The 21,746-nt window shown below is 35.5% G+C and overlaps 2 protein-coding genes and 1 pseudogene across 2 annotated transcripts; all 3 read left to right on the top strand.

Annotated features, from left to right (window-relative positions):
• The first annotated feature begins 3,590 nt into the window (after positions 1–3,590).
• On the top strand, positions 3,591–6,291 carry LOC138308721 (G-protein coupled receptor GRL101-like; annotated as a pseudogene).
• Positions 6,292–16,480: 10,189 nt separating this feature from the next.
• Positions 16,481–18,001, top strand: LOC138309401 (G-protein coupled receptor GRL101-like). The gene is made up of 2 exons (XM_069250590.1): positions 16,481–17,519; positions 17,856–18,001. The coding sequence occupies exons 1-2, from the start codon at positions 16,490–16,492 to the stop codon at positions 17,999–18,001; spliced, it is 1,176 nt and encodes a 391-aa protein (XP_069106691.1). The 5' UTR covers positions 16,481–16,489.
• Positions 18,002–18,069: 68 nt separating this feature from the next.
• On the top strand, positions 18,070–18,534 carry LOC138308720 (uro-adherence factor A-like). Its single transcript, XM_069249748.1, has one exon. It carries the CDS (start codon positions 18,070–18,072, stop codon positions 18,532–18,534), a length of 465 nt encoding a protein of 154 aa, XP_069105849.1.
• The last annotated feature ends 3,212 nt before the right edge of the window (positions 18,535–21,746 follow it).

Genomic DNA, 21,746 nt, shown 5'->3' with positions numbered 1-21,746 from the left:
AAAATACCTGTCCATTCTGTGAACAGACAGCACGATTTCCTGTTTTCTACTATCGCAATGTTAGGTCTGCTTAACTTTGATGTATTGGCGAGATTTAATGGCTGTTCTCAGAGCCTATCGTCCTAAACTTCCGGTAAATGACGATAGGGTGACGTCAGATTAAAAAGAGCTTATCTCCATTATAATTTTGTTGACTACCGGCTGAAGGGCATGACCAAAAGGGGCCAAATAGGTGTTATATTTTGTAACCATATATATTTGAAAAATCGTCTCAAATTCAACATATAGCACAGTCGCATAATCAAATTCCCTTCACACATAGAAAACTCTCATAGAAATCTAATTAAAAATCAAATAAAATTGATTTAAATAAATCTTGGGTCTCTGAATGTCTCCCTTTTGGAGATGGTTAACTTTATTTTGTCCACAAGCCATTTTATTGGATACCAAGTAGCTATGAAATGCCAATGATGGTCCTGACTGACATTATATAATACCAAGGTAAATCAATACTCGGTGACCGTCAAGGCCTCTTGGGCATCTTGTTATGTCACCTGACATTAGAAAGATCGCGGACCAGTATGGAAATCAGCATGATTTAACTGTAACTTACGGAGTCATTGCCCTTTGTACTAATACTTATCATTAGACCTTGTGAACACGAAAACTTGAGTAAATATGCACTCAGCTTAATGAAACTTTGTATGTAAAATGACATTGGAAAGATTTCGGACAAGTTTGAAAATCAGCTTGGTTCGACTGCATGTTATTTCCCTTTGCACTAATAATTATTTTGGTTGGATCTTCGTTGTGAACATGATTATAATTTGTGTAAATATTCACCAAAATTAGCGAGCTATTGTATGCAGACTTACAATGTACATAAGAGAAAGAAGTATGTAAATATTTTTATTCCATTGTAACTGATGGAGTTATTGCCTTTGCAATGATTATCATTATAGAAATTTAAAAATAACATCCATGATAAATTAATAAATTAATTGTATGATAATGTTCTTGATTACTATTTTTATGTAAATATTTTTACGTTAAAAAAATCGTGTTTCATGAATAGCTCGTGAAAATGAAAATAAGAATGAGTTAGCTAGTAAATGAAATAACTAATTTATTTTGTATAAAAGATCAGGTGACCGTTAAGGCCCATTGACCTCTTGTTTTCTTATTGTCCGATCACAAATTCTTCACGTCATCAATTGTCGAATGACGACAGGCTGCTTCACTCAGACCGCTGCTTGCAGAACAAACCGCTTTTGAAACCGGATGTTTGATGGCGTTGAAATCTTTCATGTGTTCCCATCCATAGCATAATCTTTCAACTCAAAATTTCGAATTGTCTTTTGTTTAGTTGTATATGCCGCCACTAAGGATGTTTTTGGTATAATTTACACATCTAGACCGGACATGCACTTTGTAACGATAGTTAAATAATGATTGGACAGGAAGTAGATGTCACTTTGCTGTAAAGATATCCGAATGTAGTTCGACAACGATTAGTTTATGGATGAAGTTATTACAGAAATCTAATAACTATATATGATGCTAAAGGAACGACAACTCTGTATAGAAATTGATATATGATATCAAAGGTACGACAACTCTGGGTAGAAATGGGTATATGATGTCAAAGGAACGACAACCCTATGTAGAAATTGGTGAATGATGTCAAAGGAACAAGTCTGGTCAAAATCAGGTACATGGTATCAAAGGAGCGACTGGGCAGAAAAAGGTTCCTGACATCAAAAGAACGACACTAAGAAAATGTCGACACAAGATAACAACTTTGATAGAAATTGTATATGAAATTGTTTGATTTGTCCCTGCTCAGCGCTCAGCATAAAGGGAATGGGACACTCGGTGTCAGTATCATGTTATCGGGCGGAGTGTGTCGCTTTCTTATTATCCTTGATTTTTTAAAAAAAATGAAAGTTTCTATTTACAGGTGTGAAACAAGTGTGGACGATTAAAATCAAAATGTCATAAACACCTAATACATTCTATACATTTGATGTCCATCAAATTGATACGCTGTTGTAACATATTAGCGTATAAAGCTAACTCCTTCTAAATGACAGATGGTACATACATATTTGATGCTTACATGACTTTCAGTTTACAAGCTATGATATTATTGTAAAACAAAACTGTTTGTTATCGCAACAATTCCAACATATCAGTTCGACATTTATACATATGAGTACTTCACTGTGTGAAAGCCGCTTTGAAATGTCCGCGTTACTTTTCAATAATACATAATATCAGTTTCTCCGGGGTTCAGTTCTATCATTCTATAATGTTACAAATTTATTTGACTTTCGTTTTTATACTCTGCTAATGACAAATCTTGCCGCGCTCAGTGATATTTCATTGGTCACACACATTAGCAGTATCACATATAGTATAGATTAACAGTAGTTTGTCTCATTGTCATAGAGATTGTCTAAGTTACCGGATGCAGATAGTAACCAGTCAGTGACTACCTAGGACTTTAGGACAGGTATTCTTTGAGTTTGTTTTAGTCTCCAACAATCTCTATGTCAGATGTAAGTAACGTCTCTACAATATCTTGTTCACCTGTGCTGTGATATCAATCCATTCTCAAGGTCATCTGTGCTGTAATATCAATCCATTCTCAAGGTCATCTGTGCTGTGAAATCGCTCCAGTCTCAAGGTCATCTGTGCTGTGACATGGCTATAATCTCAAAGGCATCTGTGCTGTGACATCGCTCCTGTCTCAAGGTTTCTCTTGACCATCAAATTACGTTGTACATTTATCCAACGACGTCTTTAACGGACTGCCCAATCTGGCGTATCTTGGTCTGAACCAGAACAAAATAAAACGTTTACCACATGATGTTTTCCACAATTCCTCTACATTGATTTTTCTAAACTCTTATTCTCAGTAACAACATGATAAAAGTTCTTCCAAACAAGTTGTTCCAAGGATTGCATAATCTGGGACAATTTGATTTAGCATATAATAACATAACAGAAATACAAATGGATACGTTCAAATAAACATTCAACTTCAATGTACTTCTTCTAAATTATAACAACATAGTTTATCTGCCTGATAATGTGTTCCAGGTAATAACAAGATAGTTTCTCTGCCTGATAATATGTTCCAGGTTATCGATTCCACAGTGTCCTCTACCAAACAGATGGGACTAGAAATATTAGACTTGTCATACAATCAACTGACACATTTACCAGCTCTACCAAGTACGCTTTGGTGGTTGAATATCGTGGGTAATAAAATGATAGTAAAGGAACGTATGTTTGAAAGATTGAAAATTTTAAGAACGTTATTTACGAACACTCCATTCATGTGTTGCGTAAAGCCACCATCGGTATCGGACAATAATTGTATTCAAACACAATTTTCGATTATGAATTGCATTCTTCTAAACTTCTGCCTTGATTGGTTCTACTATTCTTCGAGCTTGTCTTTGGATGATTGAAATCCCTGCTTTTATTGGAAATTTAGTTTATAGTTTATAGAATGTCTTTCGATAGGGAAACCATGACAAAAAATCACTTTCACGCTGAATTTGATTATTTCTGATTTACTGATGGCAATCTACCTGTTGATAATAGGTGTTAAACGGTGTATACGCCTGGAATGACCAGGGATGGAGAAACAGTATTTTATGTACCATAGCAGGTGTATTGTCGACTGTATCCAGTGAGATGTCGACGTTTCTCATTTTACTGGTGACGATAGATAGACTTATTGTTGTTATGTTCCCACTGTCTCGTCTGTCTAGAGGGGACGTATCCTGGAGGTTAGCTGTGATTGCCTCCATGACATTGTGTATTATGTCAATCATATTTGCCGTAATCCCAATTGTGACGATGCAGTCACACCATACTTCAATGGTGAATTCTACTCCCAATCAGGCGTCTGTCTGGCACTACCACTTACAGGAGTTCAAATTCTTTATTTGCATTAAGTTTTTAAACTTATTTGCTTTTTACAAAGAATAATATCAAAATACAATTTGCATACATACAGGATAAGTGGAGAATGGACAAAGCATTACATTAATGACTTTCTCAAAATAGTTGCATTGTAAATATATTTACTAAGTAGATTTAATTCTTTTATATTTGTAGTACTCAAAAGTTTGGTTAATTTAAATACAGATGGTTTTTCCCAATAATGTCTTTTTATGAATTTCTTTCTAATATCTTGATAAATTGGACAAATGAGAATAAAATGATATTCGTCCTCAATATCACGATGAGGGTCACAAAACTTACAAACACGCTCACTTCTATCTAAATTTGAAAAACGTCCAGATTCAATGCACAAGTTATGTGCCGATAACCTTATTTTTGTCAATACAATACGATTTTTGTTTGGAATATACTTTGTCAAATAAGTTTGTAAAACAACTTGATTCACCAGGTGACGATATAAATAGCACTTAGAAGAGTTTTCTAATATAGATGACAACTCTTGAAAAGCTATATCATTAATTCTTTGTTTGATTATTGGTAAAATATTTGAAGCAACAACTTTATGCTGGTTTACCCAAACATCACCAAAACCATGACTGTACAAAATATCTTGAACACATTCTACCCAATTAAATACATTGTTCGATTTTGGTAAATTCAATAAAACATTATAAGCAGTTTTTGAAATACAGTTATTAGAATTTATAATTTTCAACCAGTATTTTATCATTCGATACTTTCTGGTGTAAAAAAGAGGAAAACGCCCAAGTTCAAAATAAACCATTACATTGCATGTGGATTTTTTTAACATGTAATACCTTTTTACATAACTCAAGCTGTATCTTTTCAATATCTGGAGCTTTACAGACACCCCAAACTTCTGATGCATAACTTAATACACTGTTAACATATGTATCAAATATATTTAAAAGAGTAACAAAATTCATTTGCATAGATTTACATTTTGAAAACAAAGCAAACACAGCCTTTCGCCCTTGTTCTGACAACTTTTTTTGTAATGCATTAAACTTATTATTAAATTTAAAAACAACTCCCAAATACGTAAATTGGTCTACAACTTCCAACTGTTTGTCATCATAAAACCAACAATCTTCTTTACGTAACTTTCCACTTTTTCTAAAAACCATTATTTTAGTTTTTTCAACATTCACAGTTAGATTCCACGTTTCACAATAATTATGTAGGCTGTTCAGCAAGTTTTGTAAATCTCTGGCAGATTCCACAAACAAAACTAAATCATCAGCATACATCATGAGAAAAAGGCTTAACTCACCAAATTGGTAATCATTTACTCCATGTTCTATAAAATAGTTTTCAAAGTCATTAACATACAACGAAAACATTATCGGTGACATAATTTCTCCTTGAGCGAGGCCCATATTGTTTACAAAAAAATCTGAACATCTCCCATTTACAGTTACACAAGATTTTACTTGGCTATACATTGATTTAATAGTTTTGAGTAAGTTTCCTCTAATTCCAAGTTGAGATAATTTAAACCACAATTTGCATCTATCTATAGAGTCGAAAGCTCTTTTAAAATCCACAAAACAGCAAAATAATCTTTTATTATCATTAAGAGATTTAGTAATAATAGAATGGAGTTGAACGACCAGGTACTGAGTATTTCTTTGCCATATCCGTTTGCCTCAACAGTTTCTCGTTTGCGGTTGATTATAATCCTAGGACAAATTTGTATTTATAAAAGTTTGAGGAAAAGTGGTCGCAACATTACTTCGTCTCAGAGTCGCCAAAGAGAGAGAAGCGTATCGACGACTCTATTCTTTGTGGTGATGACAGACTTCTGCTGTTGGTTCCCGATTGGTGTCATGGGTACGTTTTTCTGTCAAGATTGGTGGTTTCGTATATATCGTATTGTTCAAAATATAGTTAAACATGAAAATAAAATAACCAGAAATAAAGCCTGTTATTTGCTTTAATAATTTACTAATTATGAGTTTTTATTCTCATTTCTTTCAGCGTTGAGGTGATACTGTCATATTGTATTATTATTGCTAAACAAGTAAATGTTGTTGATAAGTGTCAAAACAGGTTATATAATAATATCTATTTGTTTTGTCCAGCATATATTGTTCAATATTCGGTTAGGTGAACGTAGTAGGTTCAACAGCTTTGATAATGATCAATGTTGTAGGAATTCTATCATGGTACGGAATCCCAATGCCGATCGAGGTGTACGCCTGGGTGATGGTGTTTGTACTGCCCATCAATGCTGCAATCAACCCTTTCCTGTACACCGCTTCAGCTGTCTTGAGGAAAAGAAGATAAAGAGTGAGGTAAAGATTCAATAGGAAGTAAATGTAATAGATCAAAATGTGACGCTCAGGTGTTCCAATATTTTACCCTCAATGGAGACGCTCAGGTGTTCAAATAGTTTACCCTCAATGGAGACGGTCAGGTGTTCCAATAGTTTACCCTCAATGGAGACGGTCAGGTGTTCCAATAGTTTACCCTCAATGGAGACGGTCAAATGTTCCAATTGTTTACCCTCAATAGAGACGGTCAGGTGTTCCAATAGTTTACCCTCAGTGGAGACGCTCATGTGTTCCTATAGTTTACACTCAATGGAGACGCTCAGGTGTTCCGATAGTTTACCTTCATTGGAGACGCTCAGGTGTTCCAATAGTTTACCATCAGTCTCGGGGTTGATATCTAGAAACCTTTCTTAGATAGTTACCAGGTACTAACTAAAGGTATGTAGAGTGTATGGTGTATTTATATGCTTTACACAAGAACTGTTTATTACAAATTATTTTAAAAACAACATATCAGACAGGTTAGTACATTTTAACACTGCTAAATATTAATCTAACAAAAGTTTTCATCTTGAGTTTTTATTTCACTCCTTGTTTTTATTTTGATCTCATTACAGAACCTGAATCAACATCGTCTTCACACTACGTATGTTTTTGGTCTGGATCGCCATAATAAAGACAAATGGTTAGTTGGTGGAAAGCATTACCAGTAGACAGTGAATGTCTGTGACCACTAACATGGACGATGAAGTTTTTGTGTTTATGTGTATTTTATCATAATAAAACCTGCAGCCTACTGTAACTGTGATTACTTATACATTTGCCTTCCGAAAACCAAATACATAAATTCTCAAAAAGATCTCTTTTGTCTTACCCTTGGTAGACTGGTCAAGATTGAATAATCTGACGTTGATGTTTTGTGTAAATAATTAACCTCCTTTAAATACAGTTTTTGGTTTTTAAAAATAAATTTTCACCGTCATTTTCATGTATTTATATTTCTTCCATCTTTTAGTAACACCGCTTGATATAATATTGGGGTATTTACAATAAATGGTAAAGTGATATAATAGTCTTTAGGAGATAAACAATCAATTATTTAACCCATGTTCCTGACCTCGTTCAGAATCAAAGCGATATTGTTACACAGACAGAATATCTTCAGGTCAATTTCACAGGAACAAGAGGTGGAGCTGAAAGTCACCTAAACATGACCTGAAATTAAGGTCGATTTAATGAACTATTTTGTTCTTTTGATGTAAATTTGACATGACTTTTTTTTGGAAATATGTGAAATAGCGATCAGTAAAACGTTTTTGATGTTATTTAAATCATAAAGATGAAAGTTCTATTTTGCTTTGTGATTTTATAAAGTTTCAACGTTCATGAACGTTTAAGGCGGCAACTATGGGAAGTCAAATTCAGCTGGAACCCGACTTTGGTTGAAATACCGATTTTAGACATATTGTTTTATGTCACGTGTTGACTAACCATGCGTTCCATTTGCAGGTTAGTACTAGTTGTACCGATACAAATGTATGTGTAATAGAACGTGAAGGCCTAGCATTTATATTCGATTAATGTTATTTATTATGGATTTTACTGCATCTTAAATCTATATATATATATATATTCTTTTTGATATCTGAACTATTCTAAAGTTTGGAAATAATAAGTTTAAATTAAAGTGTATCTTCCATATGGGTGCTACCATACGTGACCACCACACCCACTAGGCGGTGCCGTATCAATTCAGTACAACTGGTACAAATCTGAAAAAAAGGAGTTTAGTAATGTATGGTATCATGAACAAACGGAAGGGACACAACTTATGTTGATGACGATTGTTTTTATATTGAGCTACGAGTTACCTCCCTTGTATTATGAACAACATAGACTCGTCGTTTGCCACGAGTCTGGGAAGAAAAAAAAATAAACAGAAAGTAGGCTTATGTTACAATGACATTTTATTATGCATTCCAATAGATTCACGGATTTCCGTAGATTTTGAAGAATTAAATAATAAAACATTTCGACCATGTAAATAGTCTTTCATATAGTTAAAACTGACTATACATTCAATTTGATTTTCATGCCCATACGTTATGGACGATACTACATTCACGATATGAAGTTTTGATGTAAAAAAAGACAGACTGAACAAAATAAATCCGCAAAATAGCTTAAAAAGACCTCCTATTGACAGCAGCATACATATATCTTTTGTTGTCAACATATAATGCATAATAATTAGGACAAAACTAAATATAATGGCTCCTTCTAAATCATACAGCAACATAATAGTCTTTACAATTAAGTTACGTTCCTTAATACGTTCCTTAACTTACGTTCCTTAATACGAAAACTGCTAAGGGATGTACAATCGTCTTCCACTGATTTTTTTAATTCATCAACAGTGTGTAAGAAAACAAGTCGTTTTAGAGTGCGGCATGGACTTACTTGAACTGGACCAGAATGATAGCTCTGAGTATGTTGTTATATGTGGTAATTAGTTGCTTCCCTGGCTCGAATCCTGTTATGGTAATGACTTTTCTTGCTATAACTGCATACTAAGCAACTTCAAAAGGAGAGTCATTGGCCAAAGACTTTTATTCAAATGGTGATTGTCATTGGGTTTGTAACATATCTTAGGCTGCTGTAAGAGTATGACTGCACGTAATAACAAACGGGAGCACTTGGAACCGGAAGTGGAGAGGATACAATATGAGATTCAGCGTTCACGCAAGCTCCATTCTGATCCACCAGAGCTACTTTGTTTTACTCCGTAAGATAATGAGAAGCCAGCTCCTGACGTAACCTACATCCCAAACCAAACCCATAGAAACGGAAGCAAAAGGGGATACAGTGTTATCAGTCTGTACATAAGTCCTATTATTATCTTCCAAAGTTACCTCCCTTCTTTTTATCCCGTCATTTCTGACGCAGTGACACGAAGGGATACACTCGGTAAGAACAGAATGACCATCCATGACGGGTTCTGAACCGTACCACAAAATAAGTATGTCAATTATCAGAGTTCCTGTAAGTATGTGAAATAATTGTCAAGTCGAGGTAAAAATAGCATGAAAATGGTACATGATATCAAAGGAAAGATAACTCTAGGTAGAAACTTGTACATGATATCAAAGGTACGATATCTCTAGGTAGAAACTGGTACATGATATCAAAGGTACGACACCTCTAGGTAGAAACTGGTACATGTTATCAAAGGAAAGATATCTCTAAGTAGAAACTGGTACATGATATCAAAGGAAATACAACTCTAGGTAGAAACTGGTATATGATATCAAAGGTACGATATCTCTAGGTAGAAACTGGTACTTGATATCAAAGGAAAGACAACTCTAGGTAGAAACTGGTTCATGATATCAAAGGAAAGATAACTCTAGGCAGAAACTTGTACATGATATCAAAAGTACGACAACTCTAGGTAGAAACTGGTACATGATATCAAAGTTACGATATCTCTATGTAGAAACTGGTACATGATATCAAAGTTACGACAATTCTAGGAAGAAACTGGTTCATGATATCAAAGGAAAGATAACTCTAGGCAGAAACTTGTACATGATATCAAAGGTACGACAACTCTAGGTAGAAACTGGTACATGATATCAAAGTTACGATATCTCTATGTAGAAACTGGTACATGATATCAAAGTTACGACAATTCTAGGAAGAAACTGGTACATGATATCAAAGGTACGATATCTCTATGTAGAAACTGGTACATGATATCAAAGGAAAGACAACTCTAGGTAGAAACTTGTACATGATATCAAAGGAACGACAACTCAAGGTAGAAACTGGTACATGATATCAAAGGAAAGACAACTCTAGGTAGAAACTGGTACATGATATCAAAGGTACGATATCTCTAGGTAGAAACTGGTACATGATATCAAAGGAAAGACAACTCTAGGTAGAAATTGGTACATTATATCAAAGGAACGACAACTCAAGGTAGAACCTGGAACATGATATTAAAAGAAAGATAACTCTTGGTACAAACCTGTACATGATATATAAGTTACGACATCTCTAGGTAGAAATTGGTACATGATGTCAAAGGAACGACATCGCTAGGTAGAAACTGGTACATGATATCAAAGGTACGATATCTCTAGGTAGAAATTGGTACATGATGTCAAAGGAACGACACCTCTAGGTAGAAATTGGTACATGATATCAAAGGAACGACAACTCAAGGTAGAAACTGGTACATGATATCAAAGGAAAGACAACTCTAGGTAGAAACTGGCAAATGATATCAAAGGAAAGACAAATCTAGGTAGAAACTGGTACATGATATCAAAGGAACGACAACTCTAGGTAGAAACTGGTACATGATATCAAAGGAACGACAACTCTAGGTAGAAACTGGTACATGATATCAAAGGAAAGACAACTCTAGGTAGAAACTTGTACATGATATCAAAGGAACGACAACTCAAGGTAGAAACTGGTACATGATATCAAAGGAAAGACAACTCAAGGTAGAAACTGGTACATGATATCAAAGATACGATATCTCTAGGTAGAAACTGGTACATTATATCAAAGGAAAGACAACTATAGGTAGAAACTTGTACATGATATCAAAGATACGATATCTCTATGTAGAAACTGGCACATGATATCAAAGAAAAAACAACTCTAGATAGAAACTGGTACATGATATCAAAGGAACGACAACTCCAGGTAGAAATTGGCACATGATATCAAAGGAAAGACAACTCTAGGTAGAAACTGGTACATGATATCAAAGGAACGACAACTCAAGGTAGAAACTGGCACATGATATCAAAGGAACGACAACTCAAGGTAGAAACTGGTACATTATATCAAAGGAAAGACAACTATAGGTAGAAACTTGTACATGATATCAAAGATACGATATCTCTATGTAGAAACTGGCACATGATATCAAAGAAAAAACAACTCTAGATAGAAACTGGTACATGATATCAAAGGAACGACAACTCCAGGTAGAAATTGGCACATGATAGCAAAGGAAAGACAACTCTAGGCAGAAACTTGTACATGATATCAAAGGTACGACAATTCAAGGTAGAAGTTGGTACATGACATCAAAGGAACGACAACTCAAGCTAGAAATTGGTACATGACATCAAAGGAACGACAACTCAAGGTAGAAACTGGTACATAATATCAAAGGTACGACAACTCAAGGTAGAGGTTGGTACATGATATCAAAGGAACGACAACTCAAGCTAGAAACTGGTACATGACATCAAAGGAATGACAACTCAAGCTAGAAATTGGTACATGACATCAAAGGAACGACAACACAAGCTAGAAACTGGTACATGATATCAAAGGAGCGTCATCTCTAGGTAGAAACTGGCAAATGATATATACATTTATACATATGTACATGATATCTAAATAGAAAGTGATACGTGATATCATAAACATGTACATATAATCAATGATAGGACGACTTCGATCATATGTCCTTGCTTAGCACAAGGAGAATGGGACGACTTGTTTGCCTGGCAATAATACTATATGATTGGGTGGAGTGTGACGCTTATTATCTTTATCGATTTGCAGATTTGAAGCAATTTCGGACGATTGAATTTGAAATGTTTTTAATATACCAAATAAAAAAATGTATTTTTATGTCCATCAAATTGATTCGACGTTTAATTCCTTCTAAATGACAGATGTTGCATACATATTTAATGCTTACATGACTCCTAGTTTGCATGCTATGGAAAAGGGATGATTATCGTAAAATAAAACTGTTTGTTATCGCAACAATTCCAACATATCAGTTCAACATTTATAAATATGAGTGCTTTACTTTTTGAAGGCCTTTTTGAAATGTCAGCGTTAATTTTCAATAATACACCATATCAATTTCTCCAGTGTCCAGTCCTATCAGCACAAACGTTCTGACCACGCTCATTCGATAATGTTGTTAATTTATTTCGTGCCAATGACAACTCTTGTCGAGCTAAGTGACATTTCATTTGTGACACACATTAGAAGTATCACATATAGTGTAGATGCACAGTATGTTGCCTCATTGTTAGAGAGGTTGTCTAAGTTAGTGGATGCATGTAGTAACCAGTCTGTGAAAAGCTCAATATTTCGGACAGCTTTTCTGTGACATTGATTTAGTCTCCACCAGTCTCAAGGTCATCTCTGCTTTGACATCCCTACAATCTCAAGTTCGGCTGCTTGTAACATCTCTCAATACATTTTGTATCTTGGTCATTTGTGCTGTGACATCACTCCAGTCTCAAGGTCATCTGTGCTGTGACATCACTCCAGTCTCAAAGTCATCTGTGCTGTTACATCAATCCAGTCTCAAGGTCATCTGTGCTGTGACATTACTCCAGTCTCAAGGTCATCTGTGCTGTGACATCACTCCAGTCTCAAAGTCATCTGTGCTGTTACATCAATCCAGTCTCAAGGTCATCTGTGCTGTGACATTACTCCAGTCTCAAGGTCATCTGTGCTGTGACATCACTTCAGTCTCAAGGTCATCTGTGTGTGACATCGCTCCAGTCTCAAGGTCATCTGTGCTGTGACGTCGCTCCAGTCTCAATGTCATCTGTGCTGTGACATCGCTCTAGTTTCAATGTTATTTCTCAAATCTGTTGTTTAGTGACATCGCTGTGCTTCTATTGATGCAGATTATCCTGGGTAACAATTTAGAAAAAGAAAAACAAATATGTGGATCTTGATGTACAGATGTATGTTTTACATAACAGTGTTATTTTGGCATGTTACTTCAGGTCAACTTTTGAATCAATCAGATATCCTACTTCCAACAGACAGTGGAATAGGACAGAACTTGAATGAAAGTATCTACGATTTTCATGGTGAGTCGAAAACTGAAAGCAGCCAACAACTAATTACAACGCAGCTGGTTGACAAAAAAGTGATTGTGCATATTGAATATTAATGTAGAGTGTAACGTGTTTTTAATTGGCTAAATAAGTTTATCTATCAAGTCATAGACCGATAGGTTGAAACACGCGTTTTAATGACGTCATAAACCAATAACGAGTTCTCATAAAAAGTTATCTCCCCTTGATTCTGAAGTAAAAGTCCACTACTATCACGTGATTAATGCAGAGTGCACTTTTGTTTTCGGTTTATATATCGACAGACCTTATTATTATATCTTCAATCCTACAATATTCTGTTATACAAAGGTTCAGTTATTCTAAACACTTTTTGTTGTTGTTTCAGTCTCTGTGAAACCAAAGCAATGAACGCACTTTAATTTCTAGTTACAATATATCACTTCGAATTCTTTGTAATGTTCTAGTTGCAATGTATCGCTTCAAAATATTTCTTATGTTCTAGTTACAATACATCACTTCAAACTTGTTCTATTCACTTATAACTATGTTTTAATCCTTAAGATGCACGTTTACACCACGCATTTACGAACCAAAGTGGATTGAAGAGGCTTCAAATGCGAGTCTATGATGATTATCTGTTAGTCCTTTATGATAACATTTATATGTCAAGCCTACGTTTGATCAGTTGTAATGTCATAGGAGACCTACGATGTAACAGTAAAGTATGCAGTACTCAGATATGAAATATTGTGTACAAATACTCTACAGCGGATAAGTTTCGCGAGTGGTTTATCTCCGCTTTACCTTTCACTATAATCCGCACATTCAAAACACCATTGAAATAATCAGAAATTGATTCTCCGCAGACATGCTGTGCATTGAACAACCGCGAGCAATCGTTTCATCCTATATTTGAAGATGTTAATTAGATGTAAAATTCTATAACGTCTGTAATCGCTGTAGTGTGTGTGACAGAATTTTTCTAATGTCAGATCAAATGACTTTCACCGATTTTCAGGTAGACTGCAGATCACCTATCCACCAAAAGTCACACGCCGAGTGGTAAATTACGAATGTCGCATTTATTGTTCAGATACTGAAAACGAAGATAACTGTGGTAAGTGCGACGTAAATATAGTTTCATCACCGTTAGTAATCATGTTTTAAATTGGTATTTCAAAAGTTGTCAGTGAAATAAGATTTATTCCGTTTTGACTTTTATTTGTTTGTTTGATTTATTAACGTCCTATTAACAGCTATGGTCATGTAAGGACGGCCTCCCATGTATGCGGTGTGTTGCGTGTATGTTGTGCGAGGTGAGTGTACTGGGAGACTGCGGTATGTTTGTGTTGTATAGTGGAACTGTTGCCCTTTTTATAGTGCTATATCACTGAAGCATGCCGCCGAAGACGCCAAGCAACACACCCCACCCGGTCACATTATACTGACAACGGGCGAACCAGTCGTCCAACTCCCTGTATGCCGAACGCTAAGCAGGAACAGAAACTACCAATTTTATAGACTTTGGTGTGTCTCGGCCAGGGGACAGAACCCGTTTTGACTTATATATGTTATATATATATATGTGTGTGATGTGAGTGTAACCTTCATAAGAATTCTCATCTTTGTCTTTTACTTTTAATATGGACCGGTTTCTTAAAGTTATAACTTTAAAGTTTGTTATTCTATTTTGCAGTCGCAATGTACTGTTATATATGACCAGAGTATCAAGCAGAATTGAAAACCCCTCAGATGTTACTGAAATAAACATTAGGAAAATTATAGACACAAATAAGTCGGTCACACAACAAATAACAAGTCTTATTGACAGTATTTTGACCGCATGACCGGTATAACGTCTTAAGTATTTGGAACTCGACATCCATTAAAGAGTTAACTTTGTAACTAAAAGATCAAAACGTCTCTGTCGATGTTCAGGAATCCATCACGATAATATACATATATGCAAATAAATACACTGTTTTTCGTTTAAAGTAGCATGTATATTATTCGTTTAGAGAAGCCTGGTCTACATTTTATTTTCTTTATTTACACCCTTATACACCTGACATTGGCAAGTCGAACAACCCTTAAGAGAACTATAAATCTGCGAAATTGAATTATAGAAAATTCAGAACACGATTTTAAAAATGAATTGTATTGGTAGTCAAGCAGAATTTAAATAAACCTTATCTGACTATGTTTTTTTTTCCTTCAGAACCTCATAACTGTTCAACTTTGATTTTATCCCGTGAGTTTAAATATGACCACGATCTAAACTACTTTGTACCTGAAGTGATCCCCAAAGCTATGGAAATCAGCCAGCTTGACATTTCCAACAGAAACATTACCATTCTACCCGACCACGTGTTTGCTGGGTTATCTGATCTGCTGATATTACGTCTGAACTCCAACAAGTTACGTGTTCTCCCTCCCAGAGTCTTCCAAGGACTGGATAACCTGATGTATCTTGATCTAGCATCAAATTATATTGCAGATATACCACATGACGTCTTCAATGGACTGACTAATCTTGATAGCCTTAGCCTAGCATCAAATTATATTGCAGATATACCCCATGACGTCTTCAATGGACTGGCTAATCTTGATGGCCTTAGCCTAGCATCAAATTATATTGCAGATATACCACATGACGTCTTCAATGGACTGACTAATCTTGATAGCCTTAGCCTAGCATCAAATCATATTGCAGATATACCACATGACGTCTTCAATGGTCTGACAAATCTTAGTTATCTGAACCTATCATCAAACTACATAGACAATGTAACCCCCGACGTTTTCTACGGACTGGCTAATCTAAGGGATCTGAACCTAGCATCAAATTATATTGTAGATATTCCCCGCGAAGTATTCAATGGACTGACTAATCTTTGTTTCCTTAACCTATCATCAAACTACATAGACGACATACCCCATGACGTCTTCGCTGGACTGTATAATCTGGGGATCATTGACTTGCACCGTAACAAAATTAAACGTTTACCACATGATGTTTTCCAGCTGAGTATTCTTGACATGAAGATCAATAATATTGCAGATCTGCATCTCGGCATATTTAAAAGATTGTCAAATATCAGGTGTATCTCTCTCAATAACAACCGGATAAGCGTTCTTCCAAACGGGTTGTTCAGCGGATTGCGTTATCTGGGAAGTCTTGATATCTCCGAAAATTACATAACGGAAATACCATTGGATATGTTCATAGGACTATTGGATTTAGTTGAACTTTTTTTGAATTATAACAAAATATCTTCTTTGCCTGATAATGTGTTTCAAATAATCGATTCCACAGTGTCCTCTACCAAACAGTTGGAACTAAGAATGTTAGACTTGTCATACAACCGACTGACTCATTTACCAGCTCTACCAAGTACGTTAAAGTGGTTGAGTATCGTGGGTAATAAAATGATAGTAAAGGAACGTATGTTTGAAAGATTAGAAAATTTAGGAATTTTATCAACGAACACCCCATTCATGTGTTGCGTAAAGCCAGCATCAGTATCGGACAATAACTGTATTCAAACACAACTTTCGTTGATAAAGTGTTATTATCTAAACTGTAAATCTGAAGTTGATGCCATATCCTCATGTTCTGCCTTGATTGGTTCTACTGTCCTCAGAGTTTGTCTTTGGATGATTGGAATCTCTGCTTTTATTGGAAATCTAGTTGTCATAGTTTATAGATTGTTCCTGGATAGGAAAAACATGAAAAAGAATTATTCACTCTTCACTCTGAATTTGGCTATTTCTGATTTACTGATGGCAATCTACCTGTTGATAATAGGTATAATTGATGTGTATTATAACGGTGTATACGCCTGGAATGACCAGGGATGGAGAAAAAGTATTTTATGTACCATAGCAGGTGTATTGTCGACTGTATCCAGTGAGATGTCGACGTTTGTCATTTTACTGGTGACGTTAGATAGACTAATCGGTGTTATGTTCCCACTGTCTCGTCTGTCACGGGGGGAAAAATCCTGGAGGTTAGCCTTGACTGCCTGCATGCTAATGTGGATTGTTTCAATAACATTTGCCGTAATCCCTATTTTGACCATGCAGTCATACTTCAATGGTGAATTCTACTCCCAATCAGGCGTGTGTCTGGCACTACCACTTACAGGAGTTGAACAACCAGGCACTGAGTATTCCTTTGCTGTGTTTGTTTGCCTCAACAGCTTCCTGTTTATAGTTATATTCATAGGACAAATTTGTATTTATAAAAGTTTAAGGAAAAGTGGTCGCAACATTACTTCGTCTCAGAGTCGCCAAAGAGAGAGAAGCGTATCGACGACTCTATTATTTGTGGTGATGACAGACTTCTGCTGTTGGTTCCCGATTGGTGTCATGGGTACGTTTTTCTGTCAAGATTGGTGGTTTCGTATATATCGTATTGTTCAAAATATAGTTAAACATGAAAATAAAATAACCAGAAATAAAGCCTGTTATTTGCTTTAATAATTTACTAATTATGAGTTTTTATTCTTATTTCTTTCAGCGTTGAGGTGATACTGTCATATTGTATGTATTATTATTGTGAAACAAGTAAATGTTGTTGATAAGTGTCAAAACAGGTTATATAATAATATCTATTTGTTTTGTCGTAAATGTCTCCAGCATATATTGTTCAATATTCGGTTAGGTGAACGTAGTTATTCAATAGCTTTGATAATGATCAATGTTGTAGGAATTCTATCAGTGTACGGAATACCAATCCCGAACGAGGTGTACGCCTGGGTGATGGTGTTTGTACTGCCCATCAATGCAGCAATCAACCCATTCCTGTACACCGCTTCAGCTGTCTTGAGGAAAAGGAGATATAGAGTGAGGTAAAGATTCAATAGGAAGTAAATGTAATAGATCAAAATGTGACGCTGAGGTGTTCCAATAGTTTACCCTCAATGGAGACGGTCAGGTGTTCCAATAGTTTACCCTCAATGGAGACGGTCAGGTGTTCCAATAGTTTACCCTCAATGGAGACGGTCAGGTGTTCCAATAGTTTACCCTCAATGGAAACGCTAAAGTGTTCCTATAGTTTACCCTCAATGGAGACGCTCAGGTGTTCCAATAGTTTACCCTCAATGGAGACGGTCAGGTGTTCCAATAGTTTACCCTCAATGGAGACGCTCAGGTGTTCCAATAGTTTACCCTCAATGGAGACGGTCAGGTGTTCCAATAGTTTACCCTCAAAGGAAACGCTAAAGTGTTCCTATAGTTTACCCTCAATGGAGACGCTCAGGTGTTCGAATAGTTTACCCTCAATGGAGACGCTCAGGTGTTCCAATAGTTTACCCTCAATGGAGACGCTCAGGTGTTGCAATAGCTTACCATCAGTCTCGGGGTTGATATCTAGAAACCTTACTTAGATAGTTACCAGGTACTAACTGAAGGTATGTAGAGTGTAAGGTGTATTTATATGCTTTACACAAGAACTGTGTATTACAAATTATTTCAAAAACACCATATCAGACAGATTAGTACATTTTAACACTACTAAATATCAATCTAACAAAATTTTTCATCTTGAGTTTTTATTTCACTCCTTGTTTTTATTTTGATCTCATTACAGAACCTGAATCAACATCGTCTTCACACTACGTATGTTTTTGGTCTGGATCGCCATAACAAAGACAAATGGTTAGTTGGTGGAAAGCATTACCAGTATGCAGTGAATGTCTGTGACCACTAACATGGACGATGAAGTTTTTATGTTTATGTGTATTTTATCATAATAAAACCTGCTGCCCACTGTCACTGTGATTACTTATACATTTGCCTTCCGAAAACCAAATACATAAATTCTCAAAAAGATCTCTTTTGTCTTACCCTTGGTAGACTGGTCAAGAGTGAATAATCTGACGTTGATGTTTTGTGTAAATAATTAACCTCCTTTAAATACAGTTTTTGGTTTTTTAAAATAAATTTTTACCGTCATTTTTATGTATTTATATTTCTTCCATGTTTTAGTAACACCGCTTGATATAATATTGGGGTATTTACAATAAATGGTAAAGTGATATAATAGTCTTTAGGAGATAAACAATAAATTATTTAACCCATGTTCCTGACCTCGTTCAGAATCAAAGCGATATTGTTACACAGACAGAATATCTTCAGGTCAATTTCACAGGAACAAGAGGTGGAGCTGAAAGTCACCTAAACATGACCTGAAATTAAGGTCGATTTAATGAACTATTTTGTTCTTTTGATGTAAATTTGACATGAATTTTTTTTTTTGAAATATGTGAAATAGCGATCAGTAAAATGTTTTTGATGTTATTTAAATCATAAAGATGAAAGTTCTATTTTGCTTTGTGATTATATAAAGTTTCAACGTTCATGAACGTTTAAGGCGGCAACTATGGGAAGTCAAATTCAGCTGGAACCCGACTTTGGTTGAAATGCCGATTTTAGACATATATTTTTATGTCACGTGTTGACTAACCATGCGTTCCATTTGCGGGTTAGTACTAGTTGTACCGGTACATCTTAAATCTATATATATATATATATACTTTTTGATATCTGAACTATTCTTAAGTTTGAAAATAATAAGTTTTTGAAATTAAAGAGTATCTTCCATATGGGTGCTACCATACGTGACCACCACACCCACTAGGCGGTGCCGTATCAATTCAGTACAACTGGTACAAATCTGAAAAAGCAGATCAGTAATGTATGGTATCATGAACACACGGAAGGGACACAACCTATGTTGATGGCGATTGTTTTTATATTGAGCTACGAGTTACCTCCCTTGTATTATGAACAACATAGACTCGTCGTTTGCCACGAGTCTGGGACGAAAAAATTAAAACAGAAAGTAGACTTATGTTACAATGACATTTTATTATGCATTCCAATATATTCACGGATTTCCGTAGATTTTGAAGAATTAAATAATAAAACATTTCGACCATGTAAATAGTCGTTCATATAGTTAAAACTGACTATACATTCAATTTGATTTTCATGCTCATACGTTATGGACGATATTACATTCACGATATGAAGTTTTGATGTAAAAAAAGACATACTGAACAAAATAAATCCGCAAAATAGCTCAAAAAGACCTCCTATTGACAGCAGGATACATATATCTTTTGTTGTCAACATATAATGCATAATAATTAGGACAAAACTAAATATAATGGCTCCTTCTAAATCATACAGCAACATAATAGTCTTTACAATTAAGTTACGTTCCTTAATACGTTCCTTAACTTACGTTCCTTAATACGTTCCTTAACTCCTAAGGGATGTACAATCGTCTTCCACTGATTTTTTAAATTCATCAACAGTGTGTAAGAAAACAAGTCGTTTTAGAGTGCGGCATGGACTTACTTGAACTGGACCAGAATGATAGCTCTGAGTATGCTGTTATATGTGGTAAATAGTTGCTTCCCTGGCTCGAATCCTGTTATGGTAATGACTTTTCTTGCTATAACTGCATACTAAGCAACTTCAAAAGGAGAGTCATTGGCCAAAGACTTTTATTCAAATGGTGATTGTCATTGGGTTTGTAACATATCTTAGGCTGCTGTAAGAGTATGACTGCACGTAATAACAAACGGGAACACTTGGAACCGGAAGTGGAGAGGATACAATATGAGATTCAGCGTTCATGCAAGCTCCATTCTGATCCACCAGAGCTACTTTGTTTTACTCCGTAATATAATGAGAAGCCAGCTCCTGACGTAACCTACATCCCAAACCAAACCCATAGAAACGGAAGCAAAAGGGGATACAGTGTTATCTGTACATAAGTCCTATTATTATCTTCCAAAGTTACCTCCCTTCTTTTATCCCGTCATTTCTGACGCAGTGACACGAAGGGATACACTCGGTTAGAACAGAATGACCATCCAGGACGGGTTCTGAACAGTACCACAAAATAAGTATGTCAATTATCATGTAAGTATGTGAAATAATTGTCAAGTCGAGGTAAAAATTGCATGAAACTGGTACATAATATCAAAGGAAAGATAACTCTAGGTAGAAACTTGTACATGATATCAAAGATACGATATCTCTATGTAGAAACTGGCACATGATATCAAAGAAAAAACAACTCTAGATAGAAACTGGTACATGATATCAAAGGTACGACAACTCCAGGTAGAAATTGGTACATGATATCAAAGGAACGACAACTCTAGGTAGAAACTGACACATGATATCAAAGGAACGACAACTCAAGGTAGAAGTTGGTACATGATATTAAAGGAAAGACAACTCTAGGTACAAACCTGTACATGATATAAAAGGTACGACATCTCTAGGTAGAATTTGGTACATAGGTAGAATTTGGTACATGATATCAAAGGAACGACAACTCTAGGTAGAAACTGGTACATGATATAAAAGGTACGACAACGCAAGGTAGAAACTGGTACATGACATCAAAGGTACAACACCTCTAGGTAGAAACTGGTACATGATATCAAAGGAACGACAACTCAAGGTAGAAACTGGTACATGATATCAAAGGAACGACAACTCAAGGTAGAAACTGGTACATGATATGAAAGGAACGACAACTCTAGGTAGAAACTGACACATGATATCAAAGGAACGA

Source organism: Argopecten irradians, chromosome 15 (genome assembly GCF_041381155.1).
Source record: "Argopecten irradians isolate NY chromosome 15, Ai_NY, whole genome shotgun sequence".
Taxonomy (NCBI): Eukaryota; Metazoa; Mollusca; class Bivalvia; order Pectinida; family Pectinidae; genus Argopecten; species Argopecten irradians.
This window is presented reverse-complemented; position numbering and strand designations above follow the sequence as displayed.